At 46.0% G+C, this 15,019-nt stretch overlaps 1 protein-coding gene across 2 annotated transcripts in view; it reads left to right on the top strand.

Annotated features, from left to right (window-relative positions):
- Positions 1 to 800: 800 nt before the first annotated feature.
- The window catches only part of INPP5D (inositol polyphosphate-5-phosphatase D), a 52,632-nt gene continuing 38,413 nt past the window's right edge, over positions 801 to 15,019 (top strand). Inside the window, exons 1-2 of one of the 2 annotated variants that reach the window (XM_068692311.1) lie at positions 801 to 1,169; positions 6,319 to 6,382. In XM_068692311.1, coding sequence (XP_068548412.1) covers positions 1,036 to 1,169; positions 6,319 to 6,382 — 198 coding nt within the window. In that variant the 5' untranslated portion in view covers positions 801 to 1,035. The remainder of the gene's footprint in view (positions 1,170 to 6,318; positions 6,383 to 15,019) is intronic. The other variant, XM_068692310.1, reaches the window with a different exon arrangement.

The raw sequence follows: 15,019 nt of genomic DNA on the forward strand, positions 1-15,019 counted from the left end.
TGCCTGGGGACTCCCTCTCCACGTGGAGTTCCAGCAGAGCTGCTTCTGATTACAGCTCAGATGTGAATGTGCAGAAGCACTGACTGCAAAGGCAGAGTAGCTGGAGGTACAGGAGAGGCAACCGAAGTTGCCGTGCAAGCACTGCTCCTGCTGCAATTGTGCCCTTGTTGCTCTGCCTTGGAGATGCAGTGCTGAGCATGCCACACAGAGCCCAGACAAGGGGCAGATGTACAGCCAAAGAAAAGGGAAGTGAAAGCCCCAGTTCCCCCTGTCTGACGCGGGTTGCCAAAAATTACTTTGCTCCATCCCATCTTTGGGGATTTAGAGTAGGAAAGACCTTTGAATCCATCTCACAGTAGCTGACAGGGAGCTTTGGTCACTAATTCCCAGAACAAATCAGCCTTTAAGCCTGCTTCTGTGCATGGAAACATACAGGGATAATTATTAAAAAAATATATATATATATGTTTTGTGGTTATTTCAAGTCCCCTCCTGACACCAACCTAGATGTGAGGACTAGACAATGCAGGAATGGGGCAGTCAGTGCGAAGGGATCCAAATGCAGTTTGTTTTCAGTCAGTCTAGGATTTATTTGTTCCCCATGGAGACCTGTAGTGGGTAGGACTGACAGACAGGAAAAAGATGGAAACCCAGAGGATCTGGCAAGAGATCAGAAATGGGAAGGCAGGCCACCAAAGCCTGCAGGACTGAGTCAGTGGGAGGGCAGAAGGGATCCCCAGCTGGGACTTTTTGATACAGAATATTAGGACGTGAAGGGGAAGGGAAAGTCGGGGAACGTGGGTTTGCTCGTCACTTCAGCTGCAGCATGAGGAGAGAGCAGGGGCTGCAGGAACATGTCACGCTCACTCTCTGAGCTGTTTAAGTTGAGGAAGTTGTCCGCGGCTGAGTTTCCTTTCCCTCTCTGTACTATTGAAACAGGAAGCTGGTGAGCTGAAGCTGCCTGATCGTAACGCACACACAGAGGCAGCTCTGGTAGCTCCTGTATTGGCATTCAGGTTTCCTCCAGCTGCAGCAATGGATCAGTGCTGGTACCACGGCAATATCACTCGCTCCAGAGCTGAAGACCTGCTCTCCAAAGTAGGCAAGGATGGCAGCTTCCTTGTGCGGGCCAGTGAGTCAATTGCTTCGGCGTATGCACTCTGCGTGCTGTAAGTACGGCTTTCGACCTCGCGCTTCACGCGGACACTTTTGTCCCTGCTCGTGCAGGGTGTTATCCCCTTCAGCCCCTCTGGCAGAAGCAAACAGCCTCTGTACCCACTAGGAAGGTGCAGCCCACATCAGAGCATGGCTGGTTTCCCTGTTCTGGGCCATAGGATAGGACAGGATAGGATGGACAGGGAGCAAGATGAGGCTGAACAAACCCGTGTTCTTTTACTGTTGTACTGTTCATGCTACTCTTCCCCCCGATTCGATAGGGGAGAATAATCAGATACAATTGCTGTGCTCTGAGTTGCTGCACGCTGTGCTCTTGACCTCTCAGAGCCCCTTAGTAGCTTGGGTCAGGTTTTTCTGTATGTGTAACAACTTGAATACCGAGCTTGGTACCCTCCGAGGCACGTTCTTGCTCTGGTGTGTTTGACTCACCAACCTGTACGGTGCTGTGTCCAATTCAGCAGAAGGCTTGAAATAGTTCCTGGAACTGTTCGTGATACCCCCGGCACAGTGGCAGTCCACCTGCCCCACTAATGTGGCTCATGGAGTAAATATTATCTTGTGGAAAATAAGGGAGAGGAGGGAAGTGCTGGCAGCCCTGACCCCTGCATTCTGGGTTGGGGCTCTGGACCGGAGAGCAGGATCTCCTGCCCTGGGTTTGTGAGGGCAAGGATTATTCCTAGGGGCAGGAGAGCAGGGGCAAGAGGAGACTGAGTCAGCAGGTCAAGTCTGAGGCACTTTGCTTTGCATTACATAGAGATAAGACTCTCTCTCTCTGCTTAGGAGAGACCAAGAAAGCCTCAGTGGGACCCTGTTCTGCCTGTCAGATCCTTGTTGCTGCCATCATGCAACCGATTAATAAAAAATAATTTCTCCCCTACTCCCCATGAAATTGCAAGCAGGTTTCTCAGTGTAGTTTCTTTCTGAAAGTGTGCTTCTTGCAGTTGTGAAGGTGGTGCTGCTTTTTATAACTCTGGTCTAACTGCTTGTCTCTGAGGTCAGGCTTCTGGTGACAGCACAGGCTGCTGCGGAAGATTCATCTGCTGCAGAGAAGCGTGGGGCTGGGCAGCCGCCCCACAGCGTAGGTGTTGGGTTGTGAGATCAGTGGCTGGGCAATGGGGGTGTTCACAGAGTGCAGAGAGCCTCTGTACCTGTTTGTTAAGGTGGTTGTAATGACGTGGGGAAGAGAAGAGTTTGTTCTTTCTGGAGGGAGCGAAGAAAGAAGGGTGACTGCAGATAAACAGCCGGGGAAAGCAGTGGGAAGGAGGGGCAATGCTAGCACGGGAGGACCCAAGGTGCCACTCAGGGGCCATTTTACTGGAATAGATTGCTGCTTCCATTGAGTTTCTTCGGCACAACTGCTTGGATTAGTAGCCAGTATGTACAAACACACACAAAGACAATTATTTTACAGAGTGGTGATGGGAATTGTAGAAAGGGAAGGTGCTGTAAAAAAAAAAAAAAGTCAACTAACATGCATTTGCATAAGTTTTTCCATTGTAAATGTTTATGCAGCCAGCTTTGAAAGCCTTTTGTGACTTGAGAGACATGGGATCAGGAAATAGAAACAATATAATGACCAGGATTTTCTGAACCGGGAGCCAAAGGTTGTGTTCTTAAATCCATTCTGAGGTGGCCGACATGAATGGATTCATTAAAGAAATGGGGAGCACCCAGCTTTGTCAGCCAGGAGCAGGCAGATCCGTGGTGCAACAGCCTGGTGTTAGAGCCTGAGAAATGTCCCACAAGCTTCTGTCAAAGTATGTAAAGTGCTTTCAGCTTATGCTGGTTTCCAAATAGTTTGTGAAGAAAAAAGGTTAAAGGTGGTGAATAAGCCTTTCTCTCAATGTTGTCTTGACAAAATGCGTAACTTTGCTGAAGCTGAAAACTTCCTCAGAGATGCATCAGTTTCAGCTGTGTTATTGACTGGAAGGTGTTCGAAGTGTGAGCTCTTCAGTCTCCCCTTCTCCCCTGTTTAAAAAATGGAGAGGCTGGAGACAAAAAATGAGAGCACGAGAGAGGGGAATTGAAATCCTGACTGCAAAAGGTTTTCAAAAAAAAAAAAAAAAAAGAAAATTATGTTGAAAGCGAGAAAGCGTCAACTGTGTATAGATAGGGAAAACAAACAAACAAAAAAATTTGCTCTGAAAAAGAAGTGTCATATTCTACAATGTTCTAATATTTATTAGGCAGATCAGTCAAAATCCAGCAAAAGTGATGATTATTATTATAATATTATAGATCAAGATAGTGATTTTCTTGAACAACTGCTTTAGAAATAAGGATTCTGTAAATACAGACAAGTAAGGGAGGTGTGTTTGCAGGGCATTTTAAGAGTGCCTCCCCTCCCTTTCTAAAACTTGGAGCAGCAGCGCTGAGCTGGGCCGAGAGCTGAAGCAGTCAGCGTACTGAGGGAACACTCCTCCCCCAGCACCGCTGTCCTCTGCTGGCCACATTGCCCCATAAAAGGCAAGAAGCAAAGTCATTTTCCTCCTCCTTTCTCTGAGCCTGGATTGTTTGGTTTCACAGTTTGTTCACAAGAAATGGGCTAACTCACCTGGAGGGAGGGGAATGCCTGGATCCCGAAATCAAAAAGAGCCTCTTTGCGCTCACAACACGGCGAATCAGGACCATTCCTCCAGGGGACCTTCTGCTGGAGGCTCCTTTGCGAGTGGCTGCAGGAATAACAGTGCTTCTGGAGACGACCCTCAAAGCCTAGCTCTGGTTTTGGGGTCCCTCTCAGAGGACTGTTCCTGTGAGGGGCTGTTTCCAGCCCCCTGGAGGAACGACCTCTCTGGAGGTGCACTGAGGTGAGGCCCAGCATGGCAGACCTGTTTGTGATTAGGATTTCCAGACCCTCCCAATATGCACATTGTCACCCATGCTTAAGCGTATGTACAGCAGGAGAGGAAAGAAAACACAAGCCTTGTCCCCTTTCTTCCTCCAGCTGGCAGAGAGAACAGGGACATGTGAAAGTGCTTGGAGGCATGTTTAATCTCAGGCAGCTATTGTATTTACCCCCCACGTAGCTGGGCTCAGCAGTGGTTGGGCAGTTCTGAAGTCATACCCAGTTTTTAGGGAGGACCTGGAACGTGACAGTAAATGGACCACGTAACCTGACAGTCAGGATGCTGAGGAGAGAAAGCCTAAGGGTAGAAACAAAGTAAGAGTTGCGGTCTTCTCTAGCCATGTGCACCTAGGGGATTGCAAAAGAGGACCCCTACTTTTGATCCGAGGAAGCACTCCTCCCTGTTCCTATTTCACGCAACAGCTCTTTGCTGGCTTCTACACCAATTTTACCTTTCCTCAGCCTAAATCTCTTTACAAGTATTATGACAGCTGCCTTATAAGGCTCATGTGATGGGGTACGTTCATGGAGGGTCCTCTTGTGACGCAAGAGCCATTGAGCTGGTTGTTTATCAGTTTCATAATCTCCACACACACAAATTTTCTCTCATCAGCTGCATGAGCAGTTCTGCTTAGCCCTGTTTGCATATCAGAGGAGGAAATGGTGTAAGAGAACTGCATTGACAGATAAAAACAAAACCCATACCCTTCCTGGGGGCATATCCTCATCTAGCATTGATTGCCATGGGCTCAGTGAAATTAGAGAGTTGTAGTGGTCCAAACTAGTTCAGGATCATGTCTGTGACTCCAACTTTCTGGTAGTAGCAACTCTTCCACCGTGTGAATGAATAGATGCCTATGAAATGGTCTCACATCACTTACTGAAGTGGTACTGAGCTCTGCGAGCAGTTGTAATTCTTCTGTATCCTTGGCATTAATGCCATCAGAAAGAGACAGGTTCATACAGATGCATGACAAAATCCTCTAAACACCCTGGAAAAATTCTTCTATGATTTATGAGTAATTTTATTTCATTTCCAATTGCTCTTTGTGACTCCCTGTATAAGGCTACCTAAAATCCTGGCAGTCTCTCTCTTGCATGGAATGATTCTGAAAGGCACGTGATGAATAGGCTCACAATGTAATTGTAAAAGAGATGAGGATGTTTTAGTGATCTCCCCATCTGGAGGGCTGACCTCAGCCCACGTTTCATGATGATCCTGAGGGTAATGCAGTGGTTCTGTTACAGGCAAGGAGGCTCTGAGAATGGATTCCAGTTTTTCCTTTGAGAGGAAGGGGTTGAAACCAGCATCGTTCATTGGCTTAAAGCCATAGTGTATGTTTTTACAGAATGCTTTACAGGTGACTTGAAAGGTTGGATCAATCTGTTGTTCACTGGGAAAAAGTAAAAATATACTTTTCAGCCAACTTTTCTTGGGCAAGCTCCACAGAACTCAGCAGCTGCTGAGGAAGGTCATGCTTACCACATTACAGCGCTGCTGAGGCTTTCCTTCCTTGCCCTTGAGCTCTTGCACATTAATGTGGCCCTCCACTGGGCAAAAACCTTTTCCATCCTTTCTTCAATAAAAATCTAATTGAATTGAACTGGGACAAAATGTTACTTATGGCTGATCAGCAGATGCACACATACAGTGTGCATCTGTACCACAGTAGTGAGGTAGGTTTTCATTTAGACCTGTCACTTAGGCTTTGTGCATGACAATGTGCCTAGTAATCAGCTGTCTTATTGTGAGTTAGCTGAAATCTATTATATTTATGTGTTGTTTTTTTTATATATATATATATATATATATATTTTTTTTTTTTTCCCAATACAAGTCAGAGCACATACTAGCCCTTCAATTTACTCATTTGTAAGTCATTTACTCATTTGTAAGTTCAAAATCAGTCTCATACTGGGCTGATTTTGGCCCACTGTTTTTTGAATTTCTGCTTTTTCACTCCTTCCTGAGACGCCCACTCTACTGACAGCCAGAGCCATTTGGTGTTTTCTTTCTTTCCGGCCAGAAGAAGAGTTGAATAACTCATTCTGAGGCTGATTCTGATATCACTTTCTGCACTGACATCTGCAAACGTGTCTCAGTGACCGGGAACACTTCAGGTTTGTGTTACTTGGAGACTCCAGGGAAATGGAAATAAATGTTTAGAACTCTTGTGCATGAAGGCCTCTATCTTTATCGTGATCTTCCAATATCTTCTCTCATGAGGAGGGGTGCCACAGTGTAATTCATTCCCTTCTGCACACAGTCTAACAGCATCTCCTCTGATCTGTTCCAGGTTTCGGAATTGTGTGTATACCTACCGAATTCTGCCCGATAAAGAGAATAAGCTAATTGTCCAGGTAAGCCACGCTGTGAACCATTCGGTCCCGCAAAGATGCACTTAGTATTGCTCGCTGCGTTTCAGATGCAGCTCCGCTCAAACACAGCTGTACTGACACCAAAGTCGATTCCAGGCTCTCGGTGCTGTGTGCAGGGGCCTTTGTGCCCAGGTCCGGTCCACCACGGTGTCCCAGCTGGCCTTGCCAGCCTCAGCTGCTTTCCCCAGAGCTGTTCAGACATCTCTGCCTACCTTGCTGCAGCACTTCCATTTTCTGAGGAGGAGCCAGCAGCAGGACGCTATGCCAGATTGCACCTGGGTCTGTACGTGTCAGCATGGCATGACACAGAAGCTCATCCGTCCTCCCAGGCCACCAGGCAACGTTGTACAGAGGAACGTGCACAGGCTCTGCAGCCTCCTAACTTGGGGCCAGCACTCTGCTGGAATGCAGGACCTGGCACACTGCTACGCCTCCGTGCTGTATGCTGTGGGCTGTTTGTAGTAGTACTTGGTTTCTCCATCATCTGGTTTATTTCAGCCTGGTTGGCCTAACCAATGTGCTTTGGCATGTTGTGCTGGTGTGGTGATGTGTTGTTGTGCTGAGACAGGTGCCTGGAAGGTGATACGGTGTTTGTCATTATTTATAGTACCTAGAGCAGCTGTTGAGATCAGAGCCGTACTGTGCCAGGTAGCTCACAAGTGAAACACCTCGGGCAGGAAGAGCCTGGGAGAGACCTGAGGCCCAGGGAGTGGCACGGCTGCCCGAGTCCCACAGCAGCACCGGGGCAGAGCCCAGGGGGCAGCCAGACCCTACTAATGAAGTCCTTGTGCTTTGCGCTGGCACCGTGGTGAGGAAACAAACTTGTGGAACCCCAACTGAATGGGTGGCAGCTGCTTTGTCGTTTGGAAATAAGCACAGAAATGATCATATATTGGCTTTTCACCTGAGGGAGAGGAAGAAGGGAAGGCTGGAGGTTGTCTGCAGAAGTAGCTGCGGAACCCATCTTCCTGCATGCCCTTGGGAGCGCCCTGAGCAGGCAGTTCTGGGGCAGAGCAGCTGGGACAAGGTGGAGAAATGTGGGCTGTGCTCCGTGTTCTGCAGTGCCTCCAGGCGTACCCTTACGTGCTCTGCATGGGGCTCAGCACCCTGGGCAAGCCCTGGCCCCTTGTTCCCCAGTTGTCTTACTGGAGCATCGTGTGAGTGGTGTGGAACACACAGCCTGGCCTGCAGCCTTTTATAGAAGGACACAGGTGTTACAAGAGGGTTGGAAACCTGAGTTTGGTTAGCTTGCCAGAGCGTGCTGGGCTACAGGCTGCTCCCAGGACCCACCGGCTTAAGGTATGGTGCAGATTTGGCAGGTACTTCTGTGAATTACCACCAAGGAAGATGCAAGTCACGTTTCCCTTCATTAGAGCACTTTGTACTGGCTCTGTAATCCTTTCTGCCATGACAAAGGGCTCGTTTTTATGTGCACCTATTCCTTTTGTCCACAAATCAAAGCGCTGCAGCCATGAGAAACTGGTATTTCTGCTGTAGCGATGGCCGCTTGTAACACTGAATCAAAGGTTACGAACAAGCAGAAGGTGGGATTTCGTTCTGCTGCCGGTGAAAACTAAAAGTAAAGTACCTTTCCTCTGCTTTACCTTTCTAAAGTCAGGTAAAGCAAACTGATGTCAGGCAGCTCAGGATTTCCCCACCACATACGCCTCCTCATCACCCCACAGCTCTTTGTAGGCTATTATTTGCAATTTGTTATGTCCTCATCATTTCTGGGGAGAGGTTATAGGACTACCACTGGATCCAGACAGCAATATTAGGTCTTCATTGGATGTTTCTGAATGAAACCTTTTGAAATCCACTAGATTTCTTAAGGAAATACAATCTGCTAGATGTCTACCCAAACTGATGTATAAAGTTCTCTTGGGATTTGTGGTCTGATTGTGAGGAATTTCTTGTGTCTGCTGTGGGGGATGCAGAGGATATGTGGTGGCATACCTTTGTACATGGGTTGCCAGGAGCTGTAGGTTGAATATCAAGAGTAGTCTATATAAAGTGTGTTGTTAACTCAAGTTCTCAAGACACAACACCTCTCATTTTGTGTTGCACTATTCCAGTTCTGTGGGAGAGGCAGAAGAAGGGGGCTGGCTGCTTCTTGCAAGAGATACAGAGAGACAGTGAGAGTTGTAATTGAGGCTTGGAGCAAAACAATCTTGTGTTGTTGGCTGCTTTTCTTGGTGCATTGCTCCAGCTGGGCCAGACATTTTTGGTTCCTTGTCTGTTGAATTTTGGATAAAACAAAAACTACTTCATGTGTATCAAAGAACCATTTTGAAAAGAATGGTTCTACTGGGCAGGGATGTACAAGTTGCTAAATAGGAGTTTAACGTTTTGAAAAAAAAAAATCCATTAAAAAGGAAGGAATCTACTAATCCTGTGGAATTAGACCAGATGTTAAATTAACACAGTAATCCGTAGATGCTTCTCATTTCTGGGTTAAAAAATAAAAATAAAAAAAAGAGAGAGAGAGAGAGGCATAGGAAAGATGCAGTACTAAGTCCTGAGGTTAGCCTGAATTGTGCAATGTGACCTTTTTTGCTTGCACAGTGCTCCTTCCTGAAGCTAACAGAGTCGTCTTCCTGCCCAGATCTGGCCTGTTGTCTGTCAGACGTTTCTCATGATGACAGCAGGTTCAGAAGATATGTAATATCACAGCTCCACTCGCAGCACTTGTGACATGACAGCTCTCCCTCTGCCACTCTATGGAGTTTTTCAGCTTTAAAGCTGCAAGTTACTTCACATTTTTTGAGTGTTGGAGGTGGATAGATTTCATTTCTCTTTTTTTACTTAGAGCCTGGCCTGGCACTGGTGGAATGACAGTGTTATTGTTTGCATGGTTAAATTGACTTTTTAGTACAGGTGGCAGTAGGGGAGGTGCATGTTTTTTTTGCATTACAGGTGCACTTTTTTTGCATTCAAACTGAAGAAAAAAAATATTTGCATACGTCCCTCCAGTGTTTTGTGGCATGCTACATGATCTGCCATTGGCATTCTGCATCTGCTGTAGCTGTACAGCAGTCAGCATGGTCGGATCTGGAACCCCTCTTTCCTGCTGTATCTACAACCAAACTGGAATCCCCCCAAACATACCAGACTGTAGTAGTTACAGTCATAGACTTTTTTTCCTTCCTCTTTCCATTCTTTTTTTCTATGACTGTTGAATTGCCTTTACCTGAGACTTCAAAATGTAGACGAATGGATCTATGACTTGAATGGATCTATGGCTTGAATGAATCAAACTTGCATCCTGCCAGTGAAAGCATAGCTAAGGAAGGGGGGAGGAGTAACAAAAAACCCTTGAAACACAGGATCTCTTACAGTGAGTAGAGATCTTTGTCCTTAGCCTGAGAACAATTAGTCATCGAAATATGTCTGTTAGCCTGCAGTCTCTCACTGTAGTAAAATGCTAAGAACTGAGAAGCTGAGATAGGAAGAGAGCAAAAGATGTAGAGTAATGCAGATCCAGAAGGAGAGGCATGAGGCTGGAAATCAGCTGCCCCTGAGTTAGCGTAGCTGCTACCTGCCTGTCTTTGGCAAGCCACAGCTCTCTTCTCTGTCAGACAGGTGTGTTTCCCTTGCTCAAATGTGGAGGTGCATTTAATGCAGAGCTGTTGAAAGTTTGGAAACTGGACGAGTATATTTGCAATTATACAAAGAGTGTTGGAAGAGCAAAGGAGACATTGGAAATAACAAGATCAAACTAAATGCATAGCTGTGTCTTTCTAAGTCAGGTATCTGTGGGCAGTTCTTGCCATCCAGATTCACAGCAGGTAAATTTTTTTTTGTACCGTCACTTAAAGTGTCACATTTGTGCATCTAGCTGAGGTGTCACTGCAGCCCTTATCGCTGCCCAATCTGAATTCCTTGTGAGTTTAGCATCTCAACCAGGGGAAGTGCTATTGTTCCCATTTTACAAACAGGGAACTGAGTCCCAATCTGTTAAGGAGGATAGGACTACCAAAATAATCTTAATTAGCAGTCTCTTGCTAACTTTCCCAGGATCAGAAGATGTCTGTGATCTATGAATGTTTGTCTCCCCTCCTTTTAGTTGTGCTGTCACATGTAGTTAAAGCCGAGTTTGTACTTCTGTGGTCAGTGAGGAAGATACAGGTTTCTGACCTGGGTGGGCAGAGTTGTTCTTGGCAAGTCCTTTTTCTCTCTCTTGGCTAAAGAGTCTGGAGAACCCCCTTAGACTGCCAGGCCCTTGGCAAGACGAAATAAGGGAGGAGATTCCCATTACAGATGATTGTTCAGTGTGAAAGGGCACTGAAGTCAAAAGCTGCTGTTGAAAAGTTGCTGCCTTTGCCTAATGCTTTACCTTGTATTGCCTTTCTGTACTGTAATTTTAAAAGGTTATTGTCACAAGTAAAACCTGCCTCCTGAGTGAGGAAAGAGCTAGACTGGGATAAATTCAAAAGATCCTTATAAAAATCAGAAAGAGGTGGTGAGAAGGGAGAAGATGCCAGAGTTGGCTGGTCAGTGAGCATGGATTGGTGCAGGGTAGTGTGGGAGCATTGCTAAAAACCTGTGGATTTTGGTCCCTCTAGATTTCTGGTTCATCTCGAGGAGGAGCACACAGCTAGCGTTATCTGATGGCTGCTCAGCAATCAAGCTGCTGCGCAATCAGTCATTTCTCAGTGGCAGCTAGATTGCATCTGGGTTTATGCTCGCAGCGTATCAGAGGTCAAGTTTGCAGGATCAAGCACTTAGCTCGTAACACTGTGTGAAGGCAGCAGGGAATACACCCTGACAGACAGATGGCAACGTTACAAAAATAGGCTGGTACCAAAGATGCCGTGGTTAGGGGGAGAGCCAACGCAGTAGTTAAGGGAACAGCTTGAGGTCCTTGCTAAAGGTGGAGTCCCCTTAAGAAACTGGGGCATCTGCTGAGCAGGCTTTGGTAACTCGGTGCCTTGGGCAGATTTTAGAGTTGTGTGCTGTATCTTGGAGTGCCGTGCGGATCTCTGAGACCTAGGAAAGCCTGGTGTCCGCAGTGCTGCCTCAAGGGCACAACCCAAGCTTTAGCTCAGCCACGCAGCATTTCCACTTCGCAGTCCAGAGCTCGAGCCGTGCACGCTCATCCACACCTCAGGGCATGGACCTCTCCTAACCACCACTGCTGCCTTCTGCAGGGGGGCTCCTCCCTTTTCCTCCTCACCAACGTGTTTTTTTTTTCTTATGTGACCCATTCCTGCTTCTGAGCTGAGTGCTGTCCTCACGTCGAGTACCTGCATCACACATTGTGGGCTGCCGAAGACCAAGGCTCCGGCCTTGTTTTTGTGCCTTGTGGCTGCCTGCAGCATGGGGAGAGGGCAGAAACAGAGCTTGCCTCGAGCAGGAGTGGGAACCATGTCACATTTTCAGGCAAACTGGAAAATGTAAAGACATTTGGGTGAAATGTTTCATTTTTGTTTTGTGGCTTTTCACAAGTTGCCAGTTGTTGAAGAAAAATATTTCAGACTGAAAATTGGTCCATCTTTTTGAAAGAGTCCAGAAAGGCAATTTCGAACTTTTCACTTCTGTTTTTTTTTTTTTTGTATGTTTTTTAATTAAGGGGTAGGGGGAAAGTGAGGCTGAGTGAAGACCATTCCTTGCATAGTACATGCTCCAGTCCCTCTCTCCCCATTTTTATTTTTAATTTTAATTTATTTGGCTTTGAGCAAAACTTTTTGACCAGCTCCAGGGTTTGGCAATTTCCATGGAATACTTTGTTGTGAGAAGGAAACATGGAAAGCTGTTGCCTTCTCATGCTGCATAAGAGCCTATTATATTACAGTATGGAAAGCATTCGTTGTTTTTAAGGTTCCCGTCTGTATCCTTCTTTCCACTTCACTTTCCCAACTGCTGTAGCTTCCCAGCTCCCTGGCAGAAAGCAGTGGTCTGCCTGCATCTTCCTGCACTCTGCTCTGTGGGTAAACATGGAGACATTTGTTGTGCAGCTCTAGTGGCAGAACACCATTCCTGTGAGCATGAGCACTGCAGCATTTGTGCTGAAATTCACCATTGCCGCAAAGTTTTTTTTTGTAAATTACTTATATTTAGACTTGGACCCTCCCTTTGCAACAAATACTGACCCTATTTGCTTGTGGATTTTGCTGACTTCAGGAAAAATTATAGATGCCCTAACAGTACTGTTTTATACCGAGTGATCATCTAGCTGCCTTTTTTTTTTTTTTCTGGTAATTTTTTCTAGCCTGATAGGAGGCTGCGTGCAACAGGAAACAAATGGTGCTATGTGAGCAGTTAGAAAGCAGGCCAGCAGCTGTGACTCACTGCATCAACTGACATTGAAGCTGTAGGTTACTAGTGTACTTGCGGCATGGGCTCCCAGAAGGTAGGAGAGCTGGTAAATGCTCGGTATAGGGTTTCCTGCTGAAACCCTCCCTCTCCAGCCCACCTCTAGAAACACATTTCTGGGGAAATGTCTAGGTTTGTGCACTGTTTGTGTGGCTAAATATGCCAGAAAGACCAAAACCTTCTGTCCCGAGACAGGCAGGACATACAGAGAGAGGGCTGACAGTTTGTTGGTGGGTCAGCAGGATTGTCCCAGCCTCTGGGGTAATTTGCTGTGCTTTCTGTTTGCGAGTCCTGCAGGGTGGAGCTCACTGTAAAAGCTTCATCCGGCGCGCTAACCTGCTCCCCGAGTGCAGACGTACGTACGGCTGCCCATCCTGCGAGCACGATCTGATAAGAGCGTGAGTTTAGGTCAGTTCCTGGTGTCACTGCTGCTGTCACCAGCATCAGAGGCAGTTTCTGGCTGTGCAGCACATGCAACACCAAGTCCCTTGTCAGCCCCTTGCAAGGAGGGGCAACCCTGGGGGCATTTTTGTCTCTTCTCTTTGATACTGTACTGTAAATTGCTGCACCACTCTGGCACCTGAGGCCAAGAAAGGTTTTTTTGTGGTAAAGATTTTGTGGTTTGCTTTGGAGTTTGATCATCTACCTATATCTGATCAAAACCTGTCTACTTGGAAACTGCACTTGAGATGCTTTCAGTGGGAGATAATGCAAAGCATAATCCTCTGGGTGATGCTAACCCCTTCACAACAGTGCAACCTCTTAGGGCTTCTGCCAGCCAGCTGTACAGGAACGAGGCCTTGCTTGGTACTTACTCAAATTGATGTCAAAACCTTGTGGCTCCTTTGAGGATGGGGCCGGCACAGGTCTGCCCCCAAAAACACTTTCAGGCTGTAAGACATCCGTGGCTCACTTGCAGCTTGAAGGCATTGGATGCTGTTGGCCTCCCTCTGCGTTGAAAGGCAGAAGGAGACCAAGTGTCCCCCGAGGGATGTGCAGCTCTGCAGGTGGGGTGGGACACAGCGGGTGGACAGCCACCCCCTGCAAGCAGGAGGGCCTGATGGACAGGGGTGTGTGTATTTGGGCTGGTGTGCTGCCAGGCTGTGTGACGGTGCTCCTGGGGGCTGGATGGGAGCAACAGCCCCTGCACTGCTACAAGGCAGGGAAAAGCAGTGTTACCCCAAGGATGGAGGGGTACTGGGAGCTTGGACGTAGTATTTCAGTAGGGAGCAGAGAGGAGGTCGCCAGAGGGAGTGGGGAATGCCGGGAAGTTATACTTTTCCTAACTGTAAATTTCAGAAAAAATAATGCTGAGAATAGAATTGATTTTGCTGAATTATTTATTACTTGGGCAAAATCACTGTTTACTCAGAAAACTTACCATGTTTGTGGTACTCCATTGACTGTGAAGGGCTCAGCTATAATTGGGGTGATCACTTTTCTTGCATGGAAACAAGGGACAAGAGGACAACTAAATGGTAATTAGGAACAATATCTTGAAACGTAGTTAGGGAAACACATTTCTAGCATGCTCAAATATATAATTTATATTAAGCTTCATTTTATTGCTGAAAATGGTACGTGTTCCAATTTGAATATATTCTAGTATAATGTTGGTTTTAAATCAACTTGTAAAACTCTTTACCCTCTTTAAATGTAGGACTGAAGTTAATTTACAGCCAGGGCTTAGCAGAATCTGCATACTTTGTTTCTGCAGTCTATCCAGATCTGTTTATACAAGGAAAATGTTCTTTCCGCTGTTGAATCTGAGGTAGGACATACCTCATAAACATAATGCATTTCACAGGTTTTAGAAAACTGAAAGAAGCAGATTTAATAAGAGAACACTAGGTATTTCCTGAAACATGCACATTCCGGCTACTGAATCCCTCAGTATACAAAATTCTTCATACAAACAAACCATATCCAGCTTTTGTCTAGTTTGAACCTTTTCTGAATGTTTCCAGTTTCCTGCAAATATCAAAAAAAAAAAAAAAAAGTTCAGAGAAGGTGGCTTAAATCACGTTAAAGTTGTGTATATATATAGTTTTTTATTTATTTCATTTTTGCAAACATCAAAAAGTGAAATCAAGTATTTGGAAGCTGTCACATGCCATGAAATTAAATCTCTTTTCCTTTTATCGGGATGTGGTCTAAGATAAAATTTAACTCCATTTAATGGCAAAGAATATCATCAATTTTTGTTACAGCTTGCCCTCCAATAAATGTGTTATGTCACAAACTGCACACACAAGCAGATTGTTCTAATTTTATAACTATACCTAAAAAAAAATCTTAACAGAT

Source organism: Anas acuta, chromosome 9 (assembly GCF_963932015.1).
Source record: "Anas acuta chromosome 9, bAnaAcu1.1, whole genome shotgun sequence".
Lineage (NCBI taxonomy): Eukaryota > Metazoa > Chordata > Aves > Anseriformes > Anatidae > Anas > Anas acuta.